This window comes from Nicotiana tabacum, chromosome 1, assembly GCF_000715075.1.
Source record: "Nicotiana tabacum cultivar K326 chromosome 1, ASM71507v2, whole genome shotgun sequence".
Classification (NCBI taxonomy): domain Eukaryota; kingdom Viridiplantae; phylum Streptophyta; class Magnoliopsida; order Solanales; family Solanaceae; genus Nicotiana; species Nicotiana tabacum.
Genome location: NC_134080.1, coordinates 91,166,964 through 91,185,926, shown reverse-complemented (window position 1 = coordinate 91,185,926; position 18,963 = coordinate 91,166,964). Strand labels below are relative to the sequence as shown.

The window sequence follows — 18,963 nt, the reverse complement described above, 5'->3', positions numbered from 1 at the left end:
TCATGACATACGTTGAGGGGTTCTTGAGTGTATATATTCATGTTTTTGTGCCGGATTCCCCTAATCGGGTCATGTTTGATTTCTGCAGAAGATATCAAGTAATGCTGGCGCAGATTCATCCCTTTCTTTGGAGAATAGTGTAGTCAATGAGATATTTTGCTGACAAGGTCGGGATAGAATTCACCCTCAGCCACCTCGTGATATTGTATCCGTCATTGCACTATCGGGGCCTGATTGCTCTTCAGCATAGATCCACCTGATCTCCTGTGATCGACAGCGAGGAGGATGAGGACCTTGGTTGGAGGAATCGGTTCGTTCGAATCCGAATGACCGATGTTATCCCTGGAGAATTTTTGTCGTTCCCCAAGAAATGGATCTTCACGCGTAAGCGCTTCGTTTAAACTGTCTTTATCACAACATGAGGTTGGCCCCGTAACGACATCTTTCTGTTCTTTGTTTATAGCAACTCATTTGTTGCCAGGTGAGGTCCCTAATTTAGACGAGTGGTCTTGTAAGCTAACAACTTGCTCGACTTACGATAGCCGTTGTTGGAGAGATCTATCAAACAGGAGATGGGAGGAGAAGCATCATGGTAGGTGACTAGCGTTCTACCCCCTAAGAGGTGGCTTCCTTCTTGTTGGCTCATCTGATTTATCTGCTACAGGTGTCGGGTGTCCTTTCAAAGCGATGCCGCATTCCCCGAGGGAACAGGAGAGATTGCTGGCCTTGGGTCAAGGAGCGCCGGTAAATGGAAATATGCCCCGGGGTGTGAGAAGGCTTGTGGTAAGGTGACTTCTTTGCAGTAGTTAAGGGGAAGCGATTTGGCCGACCGGAAACCTTCAGGGGTCGATGCATCGTCGGACGTTGCTTCGGCCTTCGGCGGGGCTCAGCGCTTTCGCCTTATAGTGAGTTTCGGCCACTGTAAGGATGTTCTGGATCTGTGCTCCTCTCTTTTCTTTTTATTTACCTAGCTTTCTTTCTCAGGCTTTTGATAGGCTCAAAGTTGAACTACTTTGTTGCAAGGCCCCGTTGTGGATGCTCGAGATAGGGAGAAATCCTTCAGACTTCTTGTGCGACAAAGGAAAGTGAGCCCGTCTCTTTTCGGTATGAGGTGGACCGGAGCCGGGCCCAGGAGGCTCTCTTGGAGAAATAGGTATCCTGCATCTCGTGCTGGCCTGTATTACCTTTCTGTCTCGCCATCTTGATGTGTTGCTGTTTCAATTGAAGGATAAGGCGGATGAGCTAGAACAACTATGGGGTGAGGTTGGCAGAGCCAAAAGGGAATTCACCGAGCTGCAGGCACATGTGAATGCCCATTTTAAAGCCAAAGAGAGGGCACAGGTCGGGGTTTTCACTTTTGAGGCGCAAATTCAGGCCGCCCGTGCGAATGATTCTTCTCAAGCGAAAATGATCGTGAGACTCTCATCCGATCTTTGAAGGACGAAAACCGAGGTGGTTAATATCCGGGCCGAGGCTGTGATGAACAACACCAGGGTGGGAAAGAAAATGGCAGCTTATTCAAGAAGCGTTGCCACTACTAAAGTTGAGCTGAAGAAGACCCTCGATCTTGCAAACAACAGCAAGGAGTATGTGAGGTGCAAATCCCGAAGGGAGATCCTTAAGGAGATTCATTCCAGGGGTTTGATCACTCAGGGGAGATCGAGCAAGTCAAAGGAGAGGAATACGATGCCAAGTTCCTATTGTCCGATGCTGAGGACAATGAGGAGGAGACCGCTGGGCTATAATTGCCGGAAAAAAACGGAATAACTACTCCCTGCCTGCTTTGCTGTGTATATATATAGCTTTCATTATATGATGTAGGCTGAGATTGCGCTCCGTCGTCAATATGTAGAAATAAGAGGGGGAACCCCACAACTTGTATCCCCGATATTTATTAGGACGGCGATAGCAACTTTCATTTTTTGCCCTTAGGCTTGCGTGTTTTAACCGTCTTTGGGTTCAGTCTCCGAGTCGGGATCCGACTTGAGCTCAATTTACCCTCGGGTTTTGCGTTTGTTTGGGCCGGCGATGACAGTTTTTATTTCTTGCCCTTGGGCATTTGTTGTTTCGAATTTTTTGGGTCCAGTCTCTGAGTCGCGTTGCGATTCGAGCTTTAATTAACCCTCAAGTTTTTCTGATCTTCAAATTGGCGATAGTGCCTCTTACGTTGTTTTAATCATTGAGACCTTTTGCTATGTGGCCCGGAGGCTTGCATAGTTAACTATTTTGGATCAGGTCTCCGAATCGGGTTACGATTCGAGCTCATTTTAATCCTCAAGTTGTCAATTTTCAAGCTGGCGACAATGGCTCTTAGTTTGTTTTCGGTCGTACGGACCTTTTAGTGTGCGGCTCGTAGGCTTGCTTAGCTGGCAATAATGTCTCTTACGCTATTTTGCCCGTGGGCTATTTGTAGGCTTGTTTTCCGCTAGTTAAGGTCTTTTGAAATAGTTTTGCCTGACCCGTCGTCAGTTTTGGAGATCCTCGATTTCATGTTATTATCAGTGATGTTTGAGCACCTCGGAAGGTTTTTAGCTCGTAGGTCGAGTAGATCGATGCCTTGTGATTGGAGCTGATATGGTCGAAGCTCCTTTTTGCCTATTGAGGGAAGCCTGTTTTAACCGGGCATCACCGAGTAGCGTATGCCATTTTGACCGTAGTCATATGTGTTTGGCCAGAGCCGTTTTTGATCCCAAGTGATAGTTTAGGCGTCTACACCAAGGGTATTCCCTTTCGGGATTCTTATAAATGCAACGTATAGCCTAAACTTCGGGATTTTCATGCTTGTTGAGGTCTTACAGTTTTTCATGCCTGTTGAGGTCTTACAGTTTTTGTTGTAATGTAGAATAGATCTGGTTACGCCGAGTCTGCCCGCTAGGGGTCTTACAGGTTTTCCAGTACATGGCGATTAATGACAGTCTCCGAGTCATCGAGTTTGTTTAAGCTTGAAGACCGCTTCTCGTGAGCTCGGAGTTGCATTGTAGGGGCTTTATGAGCCTGAAGTTCTGACTCTGGGGTTGCACGGGTGCTGAGTTGCTGCTAAGTCTCTGAGTATCTCGGGACGCGTTTGGTGGAGAGGCCTTCGCCGTGAGCCTGTTAAAATTCCCTTTTTAGAGTATGAGATGCCGAAAGATATTCTTTATTGCTTGGTAAAACATACATTGTTTCATTGTTATGAGCTCGGCCAGCGCGGGTGTGGATCCTCAGACCATTTGATCCGGTACATAATTCCCTATTGAGACTTAGTCTGTCACTTCTCGATCCTCTCAAGGGGACAGTGCCCTTATGAGAAGATCATCGCTCGTCGTTGGACTATAGAAGAAGGCCTGCGACCATATCGGATCCTCCTCTAGGGGTACGTTGCTCCGCTAAAAATCTTGCTGACGAGGCCCTCTTCAGGGCGAAAGTCCGATTAAGGGGAAAGAGTGTGGCGGTCCCCTTTTTTTTTTTAAAGCATATAGATCTTCGGGTAGAGTTTGAACTTCCGAATGTCCTGGCCAGCTGTCTGCATACAGGTTAGTGAAAAAATAACAAGGGATTAAAGCAATTTTTCCTCATCGTGGGATGCGTAGGCGAGGTTGTGAGATTTGGTGTGTTCCTACCCTTTCAAGGCGTGAGTCCCGAAATAGCCCTCCGCTGTGTTTTATCAGGCTTGGCCGAAGATGTGGTTTGCCTACCCTTTGAGCCTTTCGAAGGTGGGGGCATTGATGCCGGCGACGTGCCATTTGGTGAAGAATTTCCTCTCGTTGCGTATTGCTTTCTGTCGACTTATTTTAGTTCTGCCCTTTGCGAGTGGTTTCATTCTTTTGAAGAAATGGGGCCGACGCTATCCCCGGGTGGTGTGCCGGCGGTCGTTTGAACAAGACGTCCGTGCTTTCTACCTACTCTGATGGTATGGAGCTCGATGTCGCGGCCCGAGCTCAGATGGGCTGTATCAAGAGATGGTCTTTTTGGCCATTGTCATTTGGAATTTGCCAGGGATTTAGGATGCGGGAGCGGTTTGGTCCGTTAGTCATGACCGCCTATTGATTTTGGTCTGACATCGTTGTTGTAGGTGGTCGAACCACCTGAATTCATTAACACATTTTTTATTTGAAATAGATCAAATAAGGGAGAGCGTTACCAATGCGTCAGTGTGATGCCGAGGCGGAGTCCCGATGTCCTTTTCCCTGGATGTAAGGGTGTCCTCCATAATATTTCCATGGGCCCATTTTTCCCTGACGGCAAACATTTTCACTTTCCATTTTATGAGTCCTCGAAGGGTGTCGTCGATCCTTCACTGTTGTGGTAATACGTCGTGGCTTTTTTGCTTCATCCTTCCCGGTTGCCTTCCTCCCTTGGGGCTGAACTCGAGAATGACTGTTGGATGGTACTCGGTGGTGATTTTTACTAAGTAGCATGGCTATCATCTTTCTGAGCTGGTGGCAATTTTTGAGCTCGTGGTCGCGCGCGCCCTTCTGTTCCCTCACCGGGATGTAGTTCTTTTGAAGGGGTCTTGGTCGAATAGGCCTGAGTTGTTCAGCTCCCCATGTTTCTCTTATGGTGATCACGATGTTTGGTATAACAATATGGAAATCGTACTCCGCTGGGCAGGGTCCCTCTGCCGGCTGTGCCTCGTCAGATCTGGTTCTGCTGAAGGTTCCTCGAGGATGTTGCCCTCAAGCTATTTCCCTACCGTTGCGAGGTAGGTTGAATCTTGTTGCATTCATCCCATCTGTGGCGCATGGATGGTACCTCCATATGTTTTGCATTAGCTTCTTTGTCGGGAGACTGCTTGGGTATACCGAGCCTGAGGAGGCTCCCGGATGGTCGTCCACGGCCCTGATTCGTGGCTGGTGCCGGGTACGGGCATCCGACCAGATCTCGACTAGGGTATCTAATCAAACTTCGTTTGAAATGACCCGGAGTTGTCAGGCATGCTTCGTTTAAACTTCGGGTGAGGGCCTGTATTACCCAGTCATCCAAAACCGGGAGTGATCTCATTCGTTCTATTAGGGAACGAGGCACGACTTCCTATGGAGTTTCATACTCTCTGTTTTCGACCTCAGATGTGTCGGGCTCTTCCGTTACCGCTTTGATGGCATCGATGTGTGCTTCAGCGGAAGAATTTTCTTGTATGGTAAGCGAGTTTGTGAGGTCAGACGCTAGGCTGTAGCGCCACATCATGGTTTCTTTTGAGAGTGTTTCCTCCGATTTCTTCAACGATATGGGCTCGAACTCGTCATCTTGAGGGTCGCTGTGGTGCCTTCATCAGGATCCGAGGTTCTGTCGCACCTAAAGAGTTCCGGCATTCTAGATTTCCATGAAGCGGGTTCCGAGATTGCTTCCTCGGGGGACAATTGTTTCATGAACCTCCACAAACCTTACTCGATACTTTTGGATAGATCCCCGAGCATATTATGTATGGCGGGGTCTGTTATCGATCCGTTGTTGCCCGATCTTTCATGTACTCGTTTGGCATAGGGAGCTGTTTCCGGCGCTACTGTGTTGGGAGTCTTCGGATAGCTCTGCAGTTGAGTGATAGCCAACTACTGTGCCTGCAACATTTCAAAAATATCATGATGACTAACTTCCCATGTTTCCCGAAATCGGGGTTTGTTGGGCTTCTTATCGGTCGTTGTGTTGTATGCTCCTGTCGGTGTGAGGGGTTTCGTCGACCTGCAGTGCGTCCTGTGAATCCGCGTCCGCTAAAATCGGTCCGGGAGTATTATCGGGATTCTGTAGTGGTGCTTCGGCGGCCGGGACAGTCACGCCATTTTCCCCATGATTTTTGAGGTTGTCGTTCTCGACTCCGTTTATCGAGCCAGACATTTTGACCTAAAATCAAAGGATCTTTGGACAAGAAAAAGTGTGAAATATAATGTGCATTTGTGCAATGAAACCAGCAAGAAAATAATCACTTTTATTTTTAGCCCCACGGTGGGCGCCAAACTATTTACCATGAAAATGGTAACAATAATTAAATTTGTAAATGGGATTCTAAAAATACGTGATCTACTCCCGAGCTAGTTTCTAGAGTATTTGATGCTAATAATATAAAGTTTAATGATGGAACGCAAGCTAAAACGAGATAGTAATCGAACCGAAGGTCCTGCTGTCCGGGTGTAGGTCTGGTCGATGGGGGACCTCGGGGTCGATGACAGGGTCGAGTTTGAGCTATCGGGGATAATCGGGAATGGGATAACAACTAAGTATATAATCAAACAAGGCTTTTTACGACCAATACTGAGCTATATAATGAAGAGCAAGTAAGAGAATGATAGATATAAGGTAGCCTCGGGATAGTGAGAACAAACAAGTTAGAAAGAAAAGAGAAAGAGATAGAGAGATATTATTGCATTCGTGGAGAAAATGGAGCAACATTAGCCCTTATATAGGAGAGGGAATACCATGTAGTACAAAGTGTATTGAATGTAAAGACATGGGGATGGGACGGCTAGGCATGGTACTAGTGTCTATTGACTTTAGCCGCTTGCCTTGGGAATTCCCCATCTTTGTAACCTCCGTTGGGTCACACACAGATTCCTTATCCTCGGAGTCTCTACTGGGTCGCGTACGATCCTCTAGGGAGGGAGCTCGATCATAATCCTACAACCTCGAGATGCAGACATGACTTCCTGAATGTACCTTAACAGCGGGAAATAGACCCCCCCTTGATTTCACTACATACACACTCCAATAGAGATTTGCAGTTTCTTAGGTTTGGCTGGGTACTACAGAAGATTTGCGGAGGGGTTTTCTACTCCTGCCTCTCCATTGACTAAATTGATGCAGAAGACAGTTAAATTCCAATGGTCCGATGCTTGTGAAAGGAGTTTCCAAGAATTGAAATCAAGATTGACTACAACACCGGTATTAGCCCTACCAGATGGTACAGAGGGAATTGTGGTGTATTGCGATGCTTCAAATATCGGGCTTGGGTGCGTGTTAATGCAACACGGCAAGGTTATAGCTTACGCTTCTAGGAAACTCAAGAATCATGAAAAGAACTATCCACCCCATGACTTAGAGCTTGCGGCAGTGGTGTTTTCGCTAAAGATTTGGCGTCATTATTTATATGGGGTCCATGTGGATGTATTTATGGACCACAAGAGCCTTCAATATATTTTCAAGCAAAAGGAGTTGAATCTGAGACAAAGAAGACGTCTAGAGTTACTCAATGACTATGACATTGATATTCTCTATCACCCGGGAAAGGCTAATGTTGTGGCGGATGCTCTTAGTCGAAAATCTATGGGATGTTTGGCTCATTTAGAGGCATATCAGAGGTTGTTGGCCAGAGAGGTTCACCAGTTAGCTAGTTTGGGAGTTTGCCTTGCAGACTCTAATGAAGGAGGAGTGATTGTGCAGAATAAGGCTGAATCATCGCTTGTGGCGGAGGTGAAGGAGAAGCAATTCAACAATCCATTGTTAGCACAACTAAAATAGGTGATTCATAGACACAAGGCCACACCTTTCTCCTTTGACATGGGTGATGGTACCCTACGGTACCAAGGCCGCCTATGCGTTCCGGATATTGGCGGTCGTCGGGAGAGGATCATGGCAGAAGCTTACACTTCCAGGTATTCCATGCACCCAGGTTCTACGAAAATTTATCATGATATCAAGTAAGTTTATTGGTGGAAAAACATGAAAAAGTATGTGGCGGACTTTGTGGAACAATGTCCGAACAGTCACCAAGTGAAGACCAAACATCAAAGGCCCGGTGGTTTGGCTCAAAGCATAGAAATTTCAATGTGGAAATGGGAGATGATCAGCAAGGATTTTGTGGTGGGATTATCGCGCACTCCACGCAAGTTTGAATCAATTTGGGTGATCGTAGATCGACTCACGAAATCAGCGCACTTCTTTCCAGTTAAATCTACCGACACAACGAAAAAGTATGCTTAGTTATACATCAAAGAAATAGTCAGGTTGCATGGCACTCCAGTCGCAATCATTTCAGATCGAGGGGATCAGTTCATAGCCAACTTTTGGAAGAAATTTCAGCAAAGTTTGGGCACGCAGGTAAATATTAGCAGAACTTTTCATCCTCAAACCGACAGGCAAGCAGAGCGGACTATTCAGACACTTGAGGGCATGTTGCGTGCTTGTACGCTTGATTTCAAAGGTAGATGGTATGACCATTTTCCACTCATAGAAATTTCTTATAACAACAGCTTCCATGCTAGTAAAATGGCACCATTTGAGGCATTGTACGGTAGGAGATGTAGGTCTCCCATTGGGTGGTTTGAGGTTGAGAAGCAGAATTGTTAGGGCCGAAACTTATGCATCAGGCTATGGATAATGTCATGGTATCAACGAAAGGTTGAAAACTGCTCAGAGTCACCAAAAGTCTTATTCGGACGTTCCTAGCAGAGATTTGGAATTCAAAGAAGATGATTGGGTATTTTTGAAGGTTTCCCCCATGAAGGGTATCATGCGGTTTGGAAAGAAAGGAAAATTGAGTACGAGGTATGTCGGACCGTACAGAATCATTCAGAGGACTGGTCAGGTGGCGTACAAGCTCGAGCTGCCACCTGAGATGTCATTGGTACACCCAGTCTTCCATTTGTCTATGTTGAAGAAGGTAGTGGGAGATCCGTCCACTATCGTGCCAGTTGAAACTATTGAAGTTAATAAGGAACTGTCGTATGAAGAAGTTCCAGTTTCCATTCTTGACAGGCAAGTCCGAAAATTGAGAAATAAGGAAATTGCCTCAGTAAAAGTGTTATGGCGGAACCAGGAGGTTGAGGAAGCCACTTGGGAAGCAGAGGAAGAAATTATAAAGAAGTACCCACATTTGTTTGTATAATAGCCCTGCAATAGCTTTTATGCATTTGGTTCCTATAAACTCTTATCTTTTGATTTGATATATGTAAAACTGTTCTATCTTGGTTATATGTTGCCTATGCAACCATGGTTGGTGTTGTACAAGTTACGTTATGTCTATGGAACATGCATATGGTGTTAGGATATGTTTCTAGGGCCCTCTGGCAGGTGGATAGGCCTAGTTACAAAGGAAACTCTGACGAAATTTTTGGAAATTTAGGGAGTTATCCAAATTTGGGGCTGTTGATATGTTCATATTGTGAAAAGCTGAGATTGCTAATAAGTGAACCTTGATCCTCATTTGAGGACGAATGATCTTAAGTGGGGGGAGGATGTAAGGCCCCGTCAAAATTTCTACTAAAAACTCCGAAATCTCGTAGTGCCAAGTTAGGACCATATGTTAGAAATTCGTAAAATTCTAGCTTGCCGCGATTCGGACCCTTTTGATTGATCTGTGCATTAAAAAGTTAAGGAATTATGTTTTTCAGAAAAGTGCATTTCTACAGTTCATTATGCGGTCGCATAATAGATATATGAACCGCATAGTCGCCGCAGAGTCAGACTATTTGTTGGTTAATATGAGGTCAACTATGCGGCCAATTATGCGATCGCATAATCAATATGCGGGCCGCATAGTCATCCCATAATCCCCTTGGAATTTTTGTGAGGGACAGTTTTGTGGTGCATTATGCGACCACAGAACAGGTATGCGGACCGCATTTCTATCGCATATGCAGACAGTTTGTTCAGGTTTTGGGACCATTTTTGCGGTTCATTTTGCGGGCCGCATGTCCATTATGTGATCGCATATGTGATTGCAGATTGTGTCGGGGCTCCTATTTTCTAACTTTTAATCCCGAACCAATCTTATTAAAAACACCCATTAGACCTCTTTTATGTTATTTTTACTGCAAATAGAGTGAGAGAGGGAGCTCTAGAGGGAGAAACTTACTGTCAAACCTTGCCAAATCGTTGAAGACTTTCAAGTAAAATTTTCTAGGCTTTCACCCCAAGAGGTAAGAACTTGAGCGCTAATCTCTGGTTTCGAAATTCCCACTAGAATGAGTAATTAGCTTGTGGGTTCATGGGTATAAGAATTGATTTTCTTGCATGCATAAAATATAATAGGATTTCGGGTGGTTGTGAATTAAAAAGATAGCAATTGGGTTGTAAGGTGATGAAAATCCCTCACAAAAGGGTCCTAAAATCACAATGCACACTTAGTGCTTGATAATATACTTAAACGAGCTAGAATCTTGAGCATGTCTCTAATTCGTGGTTAAATTGGTAATTTTCATCTAATAGATTGATGTTGCTAAGAATCTGAGAATTTCGTAAGAATTTAAGGAAAGCTCTATTGAGGTATGTATGGCTAAACCCCCCTCCTATTAGAAATTGAGCTATGTTGGTATGTGTATGTGAAAATGTGGTAAGACCGAAAACTTGATTGATGTATTGATTGTCATTTTACATGAATTTGTTTTGAAATTGTATATATACATGAAAGGTGTGCCCCAATGTGTGCAGAGTACTATTCTAGATATTTAAAGATGTGCAAAGAATATGAACCATGTGTTGAAATTGCCTAGACTTCACGTCAAGAGTTAAAACTGAGATTGTCATGATAATTATGTGAAATCTTACCTATGTTTACAACTTGAACTGCTTTTGTATGTGCGTATGATCATAAATTGCAAGATTGACATTGAAAATGGAAATGATGTGATAATTGTGGCCCTAAGCGCCAATGAATTGATATGATATATGTGAAATAGAGATTCAAATGAGATGATTAATAAGAAAGGAACAACGCCTAGATAAGGTGTCCTAGTCGATCGAGCCGTGATCGGACACCATGTCGCAAACATGGTAGTAATGTGCTGATATTGAATTCCGGAAAAGGGAAATGAGATGGTGATTGAGGTATATGTATCAAATGAGGCAACCTAGCTGATCGGGTCATGATCGTACTCCGCTCAAGATAGCGGTGGTATTGAGAACAATGATGAACATATGAAATGCCCCAAACAAAAGTTACGGAAATCATGTAAAGGTTGTATGAGTCTTTATTTGATGATGTGGTATTCGGTTAAAGCTTTTATTGTCTCTTGTGATTTCCTTGAATTCTTGTATGATAGTTCTTTCTAATAAGATGGTGTTTAGGTATACATACTAGTACTATTCCATGGTACTAACATCCCTTTTGCTAGGGGCGCTACATTTTTAAACGAATGTAGGTGGCTCCATAGTGGATAGTGCCGATCGCGCGTAGCGCAGTGTCCCCCTCTCAAAGTCTTGTTGAGACCTTTTCTCCTTCAAGGGGTTATGTTGTACATCTTTTGTTATAGATATCCACTTTTAAGGTATAGCGGGGCTTTGTTGCCGGCGTTGTTATAATTGTATTTTGTATCCTTAGAGGCTTGGTAGACGTTTGCATGGGTTATGTACGGGTATTGGATGGGTCTATGAACTATGTTGTAAATCTAAACTCTTGTTTCTCTAGATTATAATTGTACGAGATCTTAGAACTTAACTACGGTTTAAAGTTGTGATATAAAATGAACTAACAATGTTGATTGTACAATCTTTCATATTGTCTAAGTGAACGAAAGCATGGTTCCCTTAATCATATTGAGTTGGGTAGAAAGTGTTAAAAAGGCTTGCTCAGATAGGATCACTCAATTGAGCGCCGGTCGTGCCTCCCGAGGTTGGGGCATGACAGATCACCCCACACAATATCCGGTAAATAATTTTTAATGAGGGGCTACACGTGATATTAACGCATAGTCATCATATCCCATATCTACCCTTCCCATCCCCTTATTGATCATACAAAGAGAGTGTTTGGTCAACGATTTCTATTGTGTGCTGCTACCCATCCCTTCTTAATGGTTCTGGAGGGAGTTAGGACCTCTACCTATAGGTGATTTTAGATGGACCCCTAAGGTTTTAAAGGTAAAAAATTCTAAGGCGACATTCAAAACACTTAAGACTTTCAGCACATAAATGGAACAATTAAAGGCCCAGAGTTTCCTCCTCAAACAAGCACATAAACAGCACGACTCAAGTACAATTAAGGGCTTTTATTAGACATCATCTTGAGACAGGATATCTAGGTGAATATGCAGAAACAAACAACCTATTATTTAGAAACTCATGAGTAGTGACCCTAGCAGTGGCCTATCAATTTTAAAGATCTGTTGGGATCAGAAAACATCAAGCAATAGAAATAGTTTCAGAGTTGCAGGTTTGGAAAAACGCCTTAGGGCCTTGCCTATACGCGGAGCATTGATTCGCACACTTGTATAAAAACAAAGCAAGTTTTGAAATAGACTTCTTTGATACTTATAGGCATGATATCTAATGAAATTGAGGCAGTTTTAAAGAACTAGTTTCAGAAAATATAAACCACTTAGTTAAACCAATTTAGGATTGAACTAGGGGTGGACTAAGTTGATTTATTTAGACTAGATTAGATTGACAGGCAGAATTGCGAGTGTCGTTCCCTATAGGCACGATATCTACATTTGATACTGATTTTAAGACATGATTGTTTGGACCTATAGGCGTGGTTTCTAAACATGATAAATTGTGAACCTTATAAACATGATTTCTACTTAGTAAGGTAATCGAATTTAAGCATAAAGTCATAGGAGCATGATTTCTATTGGAAAACAATCAGATAAAGTCCTAGGAGCATGATTTCTACTTGGTAGAGCAAATAGATATTAAAGTAAAGTCCTATGAGCATGATTTCTACCCGAATTACCCCATAAAATATGTATCTACCCACCCTTTTCACTAAATACCCCAATATTTGTTTACAAGTTATTATAGACCAATGAATGAGCTACACCTCGTATGTTTAACAACCTTACCATAATATATATTCGATATGGTATTTTAAGTTGAATACATTCTGAAAAAAAATAGTTTGAAAAATAGGATTTTATATAGTTATTGATATTACTACTTTCGAATATGTTTTAAATTATACGTACAATATGATTATAAAGATAGAAATTATTTTCTCACATGAAAAGAAGGTCGTCGTTTTTATCATTTTAAGAATTAAGCATACGAAAATTTGTATTCTTTATACGAGATTAAGAAAATTATAAGTTGAGAAAATATATGTATTTTTACATGGATATTTTAATAAAATAATAGTGTATACATTTATTTTATATGGTACTCCATAATCAAGATGGTAAGTTATAAAAACTTATTAAAAAGTGAGTAGTATTTTAATTAAATTGAGATAATCCTTAATTATGTGGGTAATTGATTAATTATTGGGTAACTAATTAAAGAGTGGGATAAGATTTAATGGCTAAGTAATAAAAAATGCAAGGTGTCTTTGAAAGAAATGTGACACCAAACATTACTCAAGTAAGGCTACCTATTATGTCTCTATACAGCTTTTTCCTATTTTACACTGCCAAAATTTTCGTTCCCTTTACCTTTTCACACCTTCTGAAAGACTATGGCAGCAGAATCTTTTCTCTTCAATATTGTAAACTCCATCTTAGGAAAATTAGGATGAAATGCACTTCAAGAATTTAACTTAATTTGGGTTGTTAAAAATGAGCTTAACAAATTAAAGAAAACCTTAATTACCATTAGAGATGTACTCTTAGATGCTAAAGAGCAAAAAATCAAGAATCATGAGTTGACAAATTGGCTTGAGGAACTTAAAGATGTACTTTATGTTGCTGATAATTTTCTTGATGAAATTCAGACTTATGGTCAACAAATGCAAAGGCTTAAATCCAAGGTTGGGTTTTTATTCTCACCCTTTAAACTGATTCTTTTTAGATACAAAATGAGTCATAAGATGAATGAAATATGGGAGAGGTTAGATAGTATTGCAGCTGATAAAGCTATATTTCACTTAACTGAGAGAATTATTGCCTTAGAAATGAAAAGGGATTTGACATATTCCTTTATACTTCCAGATGTTGTTGGAAGGAGGAATAAGAGTGAAGAGATTGTTGAAGTTCTAATGCAGGAAAATGGTTTTGATGAGTGTCTCTCTGTGGTTTCAATTGTTGGAATTGGAGGTGTGGGGAAAATCACACTTGGTAAATTAGTGTACAGAGACGAGATGATAGTAAAGAATTTTCCTTTGAGGATTTGGTTGTGTGCCTCACAGGATTTTGATGCCATAAAGTTGGCTAGGAACATTGTTAATTTGGCGATTGGTGTATCGTGTGATAACTTTAATGTTGAACAAGTGCACTCTTCACTTCAAGATGTTTTGCATGCGAACAGATTTCTACTCATCATTGATGATGTTTGAAGTCGAGATCGTTCAAAGTGGTTAGAATTAAGAAGTTTGTTGATGGTTGAAGCGCGTGGAAGCAAGGTTGTTGTGAGCACTCGTAGATATTATATTGCCTCAATAATGGAATCTGTTGTTACATACAGCTTGAAAGAACTACCGCATGAGGATTGCTTCTCTTTGTTTCTGAAATGGGCGTTTAGAAATGGACAAGAGAGACATTTTCCAAACCTAACTAAAATTGGAGAAGATATTGTAAAGAAATGCATAAGAGTGCCTTTGGCAAGGAAGACTCTAAGTAGTATGTTATATGCGACAACTGATGAAAGGGAATGGTTAAAAGTGAGAGACGATAAGTTATGGCAACTAAAACAGGATAATAATGATATCTTACTTGCACTAAGGTTAAGCTATAATCAGTTGCCATATTACATGAAGCAATGATTTGCTTACTATTCGATATTTTCCAAGGGTCAAGTTAATCGGTTCAGGTATGTTAAGGCTATTCTTTTTTCCTTTTGGCATGATCCGCACGATACAAATGAAACGAGCAAATGCACAACTTTTATAAATAACTCTATTCCTAGAAATACTAAAGGTTCCTATGTTCTTGATTCCCCATATGTATTTTTATTCTATCATCTGTTCATGGGTCTCAAAAATACGTAAGTTGGTAATGTTTATTTCTTGATATTAATAAGAGGCATAATGGTCTTATGACGTACTAAGAGATTTTCTTAACATCTTTTAAATGCATTTCATGCATTTATACATGCACTCATGACCAGATGTTGTTATATACGCGTATTTATATCTATATATATACAGATGGTATTATATACGAGTATATATGTATATTATATGTATATGGGATATGGGAAAAGATTACGGCGTTATATACGCACCACCACCTGATCAGCTGGTATACGTTGATGATTTGCCCACAGTGGCGGAGATGATATGATGGGATGCCCTCAGAGGCTTGATGATGTTATGAACGTATATACCTATGCATGGTATATATATATATATGTATGTATATATGTATATGGGATATGGGAAAGGTTATGGCGTTATATACGCACTACCACCTGATCAGCTGGTATACGATGATGATTTTGCCCACAGTGGCTGAGATGATATGATGGGATGCCCTCAGAGGCTATATGATGTTATGTACGTACAGACCTTCGCATTACATGACATTAATACGCATATGCATGATACTATAAATATTTCATGATTTACAGAGCTATCCAGACTTGCAGGTTGAATCCTTTACTCCATATTTCTTCCATATCCTTAATTAATGTTGACTTACTACTATGTTGCAGTTCTGCCTTACATACTCAATACATTATTCGTATCTGATGCCCTTTTGTTGGGGACCCAATTAACTGATCTTTGTTAGAGTAACCTCGTTTCTCATTTTTGTAGGGGTGAACTAAAGAGGAAAAAAATGTATAGTTGTTATAGATAGAATTTTAAGTCTTGCCACTTCAAGAGAAGCATGTATATTATTTTGAATCTTTCGAAGGATGAGAAATAAAATTACTACGAAATACTGTTGATATTCGGATGAAATGATGATATGACAGATGTTTAGTATTTTGCATTCACTTCTACGTGCTTGCAAATGTTACTCTCAATTTTAGTTTTAGAACTCTGAATACATAAATTAATATTCAACAAATGGTAGATAAGTCTCGTCTCCTGTGATCTTAAGAGATCAAGTGTAGATCGAGTGGCAAAAATCCACTTACAGTTATACATTACGAGTTGTGGCTATGTTGGCCTATGATAGTTACAAAAGGAATGAATAAGTTACAGAGTGGTTCGCTCGGGCCTCTATGACACCGGGTGTCAGTCACGCCTCCCCAGGTTCTAGGCATAACAAAGTGGTATCAGGACAATTTTATCCTAGTGAGTCTACAAATCGTGTCTGGTAGAGTCTCACTTATAGGTGTGTTGTGCGCCACATTTATAATTGAGAGGCTATATGACATTTAGGAAAAGTTACCTTTCTTTTGTTTTCAGATCGTGCCATAGAGCTGAGTCGTAAGAAGTCAGTATGAATTTGTCGCGAGTTTTTGTATGCACCAGAGATGCAGGTATCACAGTAGAGCATTAAGTAGTAATGTGGACGGGAGGTTATGAAAGAAACAGCAGATACGATGCGAGATTTAAAATTAAGTAAGTTAAAGGTGAATAAAATATGAGACGAAATGTTGTGAATAGTCGAGACTTCAAATAAAGTTTAGGTTTTAGTTTATTTACAGAGGAGACCCTAGTGAAAATTTTGCAAATCTCTAAGAGTTAACATTCGAGGATAAATGTTCTTAAGGGGGGGAAGGATGTTACACCGCGTAAGTTTAACAACCTTACCGTAATATATACGTACAATACGAGAAAGTTATGAGATTTTTTTTATAAAAATAGAAATTATTTTCTCACATGAAAAGAAGGTTGTCGTTTTTACTATTTTAATAATTCAGCGTACGAAAATTTGTACTCTTTATACAAGATTAGAAAAATTGTAAGTTGAGAAAATATATGTACTTTTACATGAATATTTGAATAAAACAATAATGTATGTATTTATTTTATATGGTACCACATGACCAAGATGGTAAGTTATAAAAAGTGTATTAAAAATGAGTAGTACTTTAATTAAATTGAGATAATCCTTAATTATGTGGGTAATTGATTAATCATGGATAATTAATTAAAGAGTGAGATAAGATTTAATGACTAAGTAATAAAACATGCAAGGTGTCACACTTTGAAAGAAATGTGACAACAAGCATTACTCAAGTAAGGCCACCTAATATTTAAGGATAAAATAAAAGGAATCCAACTCATTTTCCTTTATCCTTCTCAGTTGTTACAAAGTCACATGAACAACAAAACTGCCTCTATACAACTTTTTCTATTTTACACTGCCAAAAATTTTGTTCCCTTTACCTTTTCACACCTTCTGAAAGACTATGGCAGTAGAATCTTGTCTCTTCAATATTGTAAATTCCATCTTAGGAAAATTAGGATCAAATGCATTTCAAGAATTTAACTTAATTTGGGGTGTTAAAAATGAGCTTAACAAACTAAAAAAAAACCTTAATTACCATTAGAGATGTACTCTTAGTTGCTGAAGAGCAAAAAAATGAAGAATCATGCGTTGACAAATTGGCTTGAGGAACTTAAAGATGTACTTGATAGCTGATGATTTTCTTGATGAAATTCAGACTTATGGTCAACAAAGGCAAAGGCATAAATCCAAGGTTGGGTTTTTATTCTCACCCTTTAAACTGATTCTTTTTAGATACAAAATGAGTCATAAGATGAAAGAAATAAGGGAGAGGTTAGATAGTATTGCAGCGGATAAAGCTAAATTTCACTTATGTGAGAGAACTATTGCCTTAGAAACGAAAAGGGATTTGACATATTCCTTTATACTTCCAGATGTTGTTGGAAGGAGGAATAAGAGTGAAGAGATTGTTGAAGTTCTAATGCAAGAAAATGATTTTGATGAGTGTCTCTATGTGGTTTCAATTGTTGGAATTGGAGGTGTGGGGAAAATCACACTTGCTGAATTAGTGTACAGAGATGAGAGGATAGTAAATAATTTTCCTTTAAGGATTTGGTTGTGTGCCTCATATGATTTTGATGTCATAAAGTTGGCTAGGAACATTGTTAATTTGGCGAGTGGTGTATCGTGTGATAACTTTAATGTTGAACAAGTGCACTCTTCACTCCAAGATGCTTTGCATGCGAACAGATTTTGATAGATCTTAAATACTCTTGTCGTTTTGATGATCTAGCAAACTTAATGTTAATAAGCAAATAGGGAACCTGACCTACTTGATTTGTTGCAACCTTTAACGGATTTCAGCTAAAGGTGAACTGCTACAGCTTCAAGAGTTAGGAACCAATACAAGGACCTGATGGCCTTGTAGTTTCCTCATAGCAGTACAAAGTTAATTTGACACAGCTGGAAATGAAGTGTCTGATGGCACTATTTCTGCCGCAGTGCACTACACTGTCAGCCCACTCATTCTCTAACCAAACAAAGTACTCATATCATATCAAGTAATGTGATCAATATGTACAAGCTCATACAAAAACATCACTAGAAGGGTTCTGTTTCTTATTCAAGCCTCTTGCAAAAATAGAGAAATCAATCCTCACAACATGGAGAACAAGGTTGAACGCTACTAAAGACCAGTTCTTAAAAGATAGATTGTTGTTGTCCAAGCTGAGTTGTAACCTTGTTATTGTACTTACTGTATCTCCTAAATCGCTTACCTAGAATCATTCTGATTAGGAATCCTTTTGTAAATTCATAAACTCGTCGAGATTATGTTGTGACTAGATTTAGTCATAAGAAAACGTCTTTGTAATCGAAGAATTACAAAGTGGCTTGTGGTGATAGAATCACAAGTTAGAAAAAGCCTTTCTAACTAGGATATTCACAAAGTGGCTTGTGGTAAAGGTACCACAAGTTAGTTGAGTAAATCCTTTGCAATAGGAATTATTGTAATGTGGCTTGTAATAGGTAGATTACAAGTTAGTGAAGTTAAAAGCCTACAGGTGTAGGTCGTGGATATTTTTATCCCCTTGTGTGGGATATTTTCACGTACAAATCCTCTGCCTCATTTACTTACTATATTATTAAGTGCTTTCAGTAGAACCTCGTAGAGGACCAGGTGCTATATAGTTTGGTGTACTCATATAAACTAACAAGTTGTATCAGAGCAGGTTCCTCCTATCAAGCTAACACCTAGGAAAGATCCTCATGGCGGCTCCACCAAATTTTGTAGAAGGTCAATCCATATACCGATCCCCCAAGTTTGATAGCCAATGCTATTGGTGGT

General features: G+C 40.4%; 3 protein-coding genes across 3 annotated transcripts; all 3 read left to right on the top strand.

Annotated features, from left to right (window-relative positions):
* The first annotated feature begins 1,506 nt into the window (after nucleotides 1–1,506).
* On the top strand, nucleotides 1,507–14,110 carry LOC142163055 (putative disease resistance protein RGA3). The gene is made up of 2 exons (XM_075220308.1): nucleotides 1,507–1,595; nucleotides 13,435–14,110. Exons 1-2 carry the CDS (start codon nucleotides 1,507–1,509, stop codon nucleotides 14,108–14,110), a joined length of 765 nt encoding a protein of 254 aa, XP_075076409.1.
* Nucleotides 14,111–14,215: 105 nt separating this feature from the next.
* Nucleotides 14,216–14,536, top strand: LOC142163051 (putative disease resistance protein RGA1). The gene has a single exon (XM_075220304.1). It carries the CDS (start codon nucleotides 14,216–14,218, stop codon nucleotides 14,534–14,536), a length of 321 nt encoding a protein of 106 aa, XP_075076405.1.
* A 2,759-nt stretch (nucleotides 14,537–17,295) lies between these two features.
* LOC107802172 (putative disease resistance protein RGA3) lies at nucleotides 17,296–17,874 on the top strand. The gene has a single exon (XM_016625620.1). The coding sequence runs from the start codon at nucleotides 17,296–17,298 to the stop codon at nucleotides 17,872–17,874; it is 579 nt and encodes a 192-aa protein (XP_016481106.1).
* The last annotated feature ends 1,089 nt before the right edge of the window (nucleotides 17,875–18,963 follow it).

Bases quoted from the DNA above. Each gene is read 5' to 3' on its own strand.
- LOC142163055 (XM_075220308.1), top strand. From the start codon at position 1,507: ATGGCAGCTTATTCAAGAAGCGTTGCCACTACTAAAGTTGAGCTGAAG. The intron at 1,596-13,434 runs GTGCAAATCCCG...AATTACCATTAG, and splicing joins AACAGCAAGGAGTATGTGAG to AGATGTACTCTTAGATGCTA.
- LOC107802172 (XM_016625620.1), top strand. From the start codon at position 17,296: ATGTACTTGATAGCTGATGATTTTCTTGATGAAATTCAGACTTATGGT.
- LOC142163051 (XM_075220304.1), top strand. From the start codon at position 14,216: ATGGAATCTGTTGTTACATACAGCTTGAAAGAACTACCGCATGAGGAT.